Source organism: Pseudomyrmex gracilis, unplaced genomic scaffold (genome assembly GCF_002006095.1).
Source record: "Pseudomyrmex gracilis isolate BER0280 unplaced genomic scaffold, ASM200609v1 scaffold_181, whole genome shotgun sequence".
NCBI lineage: Eukaryota > Metazoa > Arthropoda > Insecta > Hymenoptera > Formicidae > Pseudomyrmex > Pseudomyrmex gracilis.
Window position 1 is genome coordinate 77,625 of NW_018020765.1, and position 7,303 is coordinate 84,927.

At 45.7% G+C, this 7,303-nt stretch overlaps 1 protein-coding gene across 1 annotated transcript; it reads right to left on the reverse strand.

The window, feature by feature from the left end:
* Positions 1-1,786: 1,786 nt before the first annotated feature.
* On the reverse strand, positions 1,787-4,982 carry LOC109858024 (facilitated trehalose transporter Tret1-2 homolog). Its single transcript, XM_020434910.1, has one exon. The coding sequence runs from the start codon at positions 4,762-4,764 to the stop codon at positions 3,253-3,255; it is 1,512 nt and encodes a 503-aa protein (XP_020290499.1). The 5' UTR covers positions 4,765-4,982; the 3' UTR covers positions 1,787-3,252.
* Positions 4,983-7,303: the final 2,321 nt, after the last annotated feature.

Below are 7,303 nucleotides of genomic sequence, written 5' to 3' on the forward strand. Positions count from 1 at the left end.
ACGGTTTCATTTTACAGGTAAAATTCGCTGCCGAATCTCGCGCGCGAGACTTTTGCGTTGAGATTAGAAATAATTTGCATTTGCGCAAAAAAAAAACGAAGATAAAATTTTTTGTCGCGCGACACTCGATCTTTTTCCGCGAAATACACGTGAAAAACCAAAAAAAAAAAAAAAAAAAAAAAAAAAAAAAAAAAAAAAAAAAATGTTGATTACTTTTCCGTCACAAAAGTTGACAGATATTTCGGGTTTGTGTTTGCGGACGCGAATATTTAACGTTCGGCACTGCATCCGAAAACGGGAGCAAACAAACACTTTTCGACTCGCGATATATTCGATTTTCTTTTTGACTCGGCTCGCACTTTGAAGCAGCGTTTATTGGTAAACGGCGTGTGTCAGCGGCCAATGGCTTTTCATCATTCCGCGCTTAGCGCAGTTTGGATGCTTTGGATGCTGAAAATTCACACACGGTGGAGAGGAAAAGAGAAAGTCGTCCTCCCTCCCCTCTCTCTCTCTCTCTCTCTCTCTCTCTCTCTCTCTCTCTCTCTCTCTCTCTCTTTATCTCTCTGTGAAAAGAGAGTGTATTTTCTACACTTGAACTGCGGCAGCACGATGCTCGTCTGTGTGCAAAACGGCGAGGAGAGCAGCCGATTCGGATCGATACAAACGTCATCCGCGCGCGGTACGAGAGCGCTAAACGTTCTCGCTCGAATGCATTTTCCGCCGTTAAGCTGCTCGCGAGGGAAGATCGAAGAGAAGTCTGAAGGGCTTTAAACATCGTCGCGCGGCTGCACGCAAAAAACAAAAAAAAACAAAAAAAAACCCGGCCATTGACGCGGAACTATCGCGCAGGGATCGTCTAGTTTTTATTCTCCTTCATTATGCGGGACCTTCCTTGAATGGGCCACGGGAGAGGCCGCGACGGATCATTACGCATTCATGAAGATCATATGCAGTTCGGGCACGTCGCGCGTGGGAAATTGGGCCGAGATTGTCCTTATCGTCATAAATCCACATTTTGATATCGGCGGCGCGACTTTTCATTCTCGACCGTGAAATCCTCCTCGACAACGAGTTTTTTCGCTCGTCAATTTCCTTCGTTTCTGACGCTTAAGAGGGTACTGGATACCGACTATAGAGACCTGTAAACCGACTTTCTCCTATGACGTTTGGTGTCGTATTTACTTCATTAAATCTAAAATGCTTTTACAAAAATAAGTAAATTGTGCTAANGATTGGCGCTTGTTCTTTGNAATGTCAAAATTCAGCATNAATTTTTTCTTATACAGTTTNCTTNTATAACCTCACTATATATTCATGTATGTAGAATTATTTCTAAGCTTATGTACATATTTACAATGAACAAGCGCCACGGATACGACAAAAACGAATCTAATGAGACATTCAGATTATGGTATGACTATCTAATTGATAAGAACAACGTCTTAGTGTGATAACAATATAGGTTATCATATGCTATCATTGTGAATGAAAAAAAGAGTCTCAAAAGGCATTATATATCTAGTTTCAAAAGCACTAAATAGTTGTTTATATGTATTTGCTTCTATAGAAGCACTTTTTATATAATGCAATAAAGAAACTTAAAAATTCGAGAAATTTAGGTTTTTAGAACGTCAGTTTACAGGTCTCTATTCAGTTTACAGGCCGGGCTCCAGTACCCTCTTAACAGGCTACTACAAAGAGAGAGAGCTATAATAAAAAGAAAAAATACAGAAGGAAACAAAACAAAAAGCTAATATCCACAAAACAGGAGGAATATATTTCTATATTGATTTTTATTCTTTTTATTGTTCAAACGAAATTACATGCTGTCATATAATATGTAAGTGACGTTTTCGTCATCGCGTTTTGTCGATATTTCGTCGGGAAATCAAGTCCTTGCGAAGAGGAGTGGTGATCGAAAATAACTCGAGCAAAAGAGAAACGAAGGGTACGTAACGACCGCCTTGCGTGCTCGCGATAATCAGCGAGCGAGGCCGAACAAGAGCGAGGTTGAAGAAAGGAGGGTAATGAGTTAGAGAAGAGATCGGGGATGAAATTAAAATGAGAAAAAAAAGCGTTCGGGAGTTTAGCGTGATTCTTTATGGCGTCCGCCTTTGATGCTTCCCGAGATTGCAATCGTATCAAGAGGAAAAATGGCTTGAAGATTCATCCCCGGATTACGAACGAAATAACAAGCCGCCCATAAAAAGGTCATCCGATAAGATAGGATTAAAAATTACTTATTAGATATCGCATCAAAACTTTATAAGCATTAACGTGATATTCGTATAATGTGTGTGTGCGCGTGTATGTGTGTGTGTATGATTTACGCGACGCAAATAATAACGTTGGTTAAAACCGACATGCGTCATTCGCGTATTGAAAGACTTTAATATCCGCGCGAGCCGCCAGTCGATCCATCCATCAACCGGGAAACTGGAAGCAATCTTTATCTTTATCACCTCGAAATCTCGGCGAAGGGCGATAAATCAGGATTCCTCGCATTTTAATAACCCCGACAGCGACCGTCGTCATATTTCACTTAACGTACGCGCCTAAGTCATTGCGCGATCCGCAAAACGTCACGCGAGCGTCGCGCTGTGGGACGAGGGGGGGGGGCGGGAGAGGGCCGCAATTTCCATCGGCTGCGGTAAGTGGTTCGAGCAATAATCACGTGAGAACGCAATTTTACGGTTTCGAGCGTCGTGCACAGACAAGGCTCTCTCTCTCTCTCTTTCTCTTTCTCTTTCTCGCGCAGTTAAATTTCTATTGGTCTCCGCCGCAACGCCCCGACGACGGCCGCAAGGTCATTATTTCGACGCATCGGTTAATTTTACGGCGTATTCGAAAACGCTATCCGGGGTCGAAGGATGCGTCGCGTCGTCACTCACGGCCGATGTGAAATTGTTTGCGGTCCGCATCATCGTCAGTCGTCGGCGTCGCGCGTCTCGTGTGAGGGAGGCGGTAATCACGCTGCGCGCGTCCAATTTTTGCCTTGCAAATTACACAGCTTTCGCGAAAACGACGACGAAACAAGAGAGACACGCACCGCAAGTGCAATAAATACGCGTCCGAAGTTTAAATCATCTTTTGCGCCTGAGAAAGATCAGATTCGCGAATTTATTCAATTTGTTAAAGTTTTTATAATTCAGTTATAATTCAGTATAAATAAACAGCTATATAAATTACACTCTGCGATCTTTGCTCGTTTTTATTTTTTTTATTTTTTTTATTTTATTTCGGACGAAACAGTCACTCATCGAACGTTTTTTCTTGCGCCTCGTCCTCACTTTCCGGCTTTTCTTTCTCATCCACGTGGAACGAAACGGCCGCTTTTTGCAGCCCCGATGTTTTGCCGAAGGACATGTGAATATCCTGCAGAGTCTTGTTCTTGGTCTCGGGAAGGATGAAGTACAGAACGGTGGTCCCGACCAGCGCGACGATGCCGAAAAGAGCGAACGTACCCTCGAGTCCCGCGATCTGTATCGTGGCCGGCGTCATCTTGATCAGCGCGAACTGACAGACGAAGTTGAAGCTGGACGTTAATCCGGATCCGAGTCCGCGGTACTCGCGCGGGAACAGCTCGCCGCAAAGCAGCCAGGACACGGCAGTCAGTCCCAACGGCGGCATGCCGACGTACGTGAGAAGGAGAACCACGGAGAGCCAAGGTCGTCCGACGTCGTGGGCCAAGCACGCGCTTAGGGACAGCATGACGACGGCCACGCCAAAACCGGATATGAACGTGAGAACGCGTCTGCGACACATCTTCAAAAGGAAACACATAACGACGGCGAGTGTCAAGCGAATGGAATCGATGACCAGCATGATCAGATACGCGTGCGTGGAACCCGAGAGATTGGACAACACATGGATGGCGTAGAAGGACATCACGTTAGTGCCGACGAACTGAGAAATGAAGAAGTACACGCAGACGATGCCGAGAGGTCTGAGAAAGTATCGCGAAGACCAGGTTTTTTTAAGAGAGCGCAATATCGAACGCTTCTTCTTCGCTGACAGTTCCGTGAGCCTGGTGGTTTCCAAGAGGGAGAACTCATCGAGCGCACGCTCGCCGCGCAGATGTGTCCAGGTGCGTCTGGCCTCCTCGATCTTGCCTCTGTTCAGCAACCACATCGGACTTTCCCGCGCGAAGATGCACAGGCACCAACAGATCGCCGGCATTCCGGCGCAGATGTACGCGGTGGTGCGCCAGTCGAACCAGGTGCCGATCGCGTGACACCCCAGCACGCCGATGGAGAGAGTGATGTTGATCGCTCCGAGTAAAATGCCACGCAATCGCGGATCGGTCGTTTCGCTCACGTAGATCGGATAAATCGGCGCCTGAACGCCGGAGCAGAATCCAGTGAGCACTCTGCCCGCGATCAGCACTTCCACGCTGTTGGCGAAGCCGATGAGAAACCAGGCGACCATCAGAACGGGAAACAGCAGCAACAAGGTTGTCTTCCTGCCGAATCTCTCGACGAGAAATCCGGCGATCCAACATCCGGGAATCATCGGCAGGATCGAGGACGACGCGATCCACGACTCCTGGTCGACGGTGAGCGTTCCGAAGTTGTCCGTAATTTCCGTTACATTCGCGTAGCCGGAGGTGGATATCGTCTTCAACTGCGGAAGGAGAATCGCGCTGTAACTGCCCACCATACCCGCCACGGAAATTCCCATTAACGGTCCTAGAGCAGTCAGCAGTTGTCTGAGATAGAACTTAATTTTCGCGTCCGATACACGGCACTCGTAAATCTTCATCATGGCGAAACAACAATCTCGACGATGAGCAAATTTCGACGTTAATGGAAATTAACGATCTTGTATTATCGCCGCATTCTACGAAAAGTACTTGATTTTTATTTTTTTTTTTTTCTTATATTGTTGGATTTTTCACGAACTTGAACCAAATGCAGCGCGAGATAACCGTTGAACGTTAAACTCGGGTTAAACACAGCATCGCTCATGACTGATCGTCGTCAACTGAATAATCTGTTTTTCTCGCTCAACAAAAGTAACATTCGCTCGATATAAAAAATCACGTGCACATGCTGAACTAATCGCGCTGACGTTCTTAAGATTTATTAATTGAGATAACTGTATCTTATCACGCCAGCCACTGAAGACGAGTGTTTGATTTTTTATAACACTTGAGACATTGAGTTTTTTTCGCCAATAAAAATGCAACAAACAACACTGTTGCGCAAACAGCATTGATAATTAACAGAAATTCATTAACGATGAATCAAATTGGACTTATAAATATTAAATCATCATTCGCCTGCTGAAGAGGAAAGCTTGATTATTCGCCGGAAATCGATCTTACTGTTTTCACACAGGTGTTCTCGATATGCGCGCATCGAGATATTTCACAGCTTGTTTCCCTCAAAAGGGAAAACTCCAACTAATAACTTCGTGTGTCAGTCATACGATGTCGCATCCTTTTGCAAACTAATAACTACGTAATCTCCTCTGAATAGATTGAATAGCATCGAAGAGAAGGACGCCTCTTTTCAGTAGCTTTCACGTTCGAAGCTACTTAGCTTCGTCTCGCACATTCAATGCTAATAAAATAAAAGCAACGCGCGATATACGCGCGCGTGATCGCATCATCGATTTCAAACTTCGCGCGAGAACGAGATTTATTTCCGCTAATTGCGAGAACAACGCGAACGCCGCGCATCTTAGACGCGTTTTTAATTCGATCTTTCTTTTTTTTTTTTTTTTTTTTTTTAAATCGGACGCTTTTGCACATTTCAGAGTCTCGGTATTTCTATGCAAATTCTATGCGCGACTGTAAATTCAAATCCGACGCGCCCACATTTCTTCCCACACTTCGGCGGATTCGACGGCGCTTCGCGCGCGCCGAAATAATTAAGTCGGCGCGTCGCTTCGCCGCCGCGTAGAAAATTAGACGCGCACATGTGTTCGTTCTCCCTCCTTTTCCCTTCTTTCCTCCCCCTCGGCGGGAAAATGAAACTAAAACCTTTGCGCGCTCCCATGCAGAATAATTTCCCCGCTGCGCCCCGCGGGGCAACACGCGTGGTATTTTAACTAGCTGAAAAGGGATTTAAATGATCCGAGGGAGAGGTGGTGGGAATTTAATACACGCGCGCACACCCTCTCTTTGCCGGGGGTATATTCGTATTTTGGTAGGATGCCAAATGCGATTTTCGCGTTATTTATCTTCCGCCGGGGATGGGATCCTTCTCCACCTCTCTTTTCCAACGCGAAACAACTCCCGTAGTCGAGCACGTCCGACGCGGCATAGGCGCGCACGCATCGCGCGCGTTTGTTCCGCCGATTAAAAACTTCGCGCGCGCACACACACACGAACTAGGAAAAGCGGTAATACCGCGGCGAGGGATATTTAACACGTTTTCGGTGCGTCGCTGTAATTAAATGCTTTTGCGCCGTTTTCGCTGCTAATCCCCCGTCATTAATTTCGAATAATTTCCATCCGCGCGCGCGCGCAAAAAAAAAAAAAAAAAAAAGAGGATTTCTTCGCCCCTTCTTCCCGTTGCTGTGCTTTCTTTTTGCAAAAAGCACCACCAGCCGCACAACACGCAAAAAAACTATTCCTCGGAAAAGGAAAAATGTTCTTTAACATTTTTAACATGTACCTGATCCTTCCAACTTGTTAAGATAAAAGACTCTCTTTCTTTTCACGGGTGATTTAATTTTCTCAGAAGTGGAAAAAGAGAGCGCGGAATTCGTCTTTTTGCCCTCGACTTCACTCTTCGAAGTCTCTCTTCCGTCTCTCTCTCTTTCTCTTTCTCTCTCTCTCTCTCTCTCTCTCTCTCTCTCTCTCTCTCTCTCTCTCTCTCTCTCTTTCTTTCTCTCAAACGTTAAGTTTTGCGAGTATTTTCAGGAACCCCCGGTCGGCAGTTAAAATTCTCACAACGCGAAGGCAATCGGTAAACCAATAAAAATCAAGAGATCGGATGGGCAAACAGCGAGACACGAGGGCGAATCTCTCTGTGCGCCAATTCTATTACGGGATTTTCTAACTCTTTGATGTACGGTAAATATTCTGGCGCGATGTATCTCTCCCTTTTGCTCATCCCAATGTGCCTCGTCAACTTCGACTCACGTCGCGGACGAGATACGCCTTTTAATGTCGAGGACTCTCAAAAGTCTCGTTACCTCGCGTAGTCTGTACTTCGGGCGTTAGAGGGGTGGGACTGGTTTAACGGCGAACGCTTTTACGAGGGCTTCTCCCCGAGACGAGACTCGCGAAGAAGAACAAGAACCTTGCGGGTGCATTTTGATGAAGTCGAAAAAAAAAAAAAAAAAAAAAAAA

What these genes read in the sequence shown, in the direction of transcription:
- LOC109858024 (XM_020434910.1), bottom strand. Translation starts at nt 4,764, where the DNA reads ATGATGAAGATTTACGAGTGCCGTGTATCGGACGCGAAAATTAAGTTC.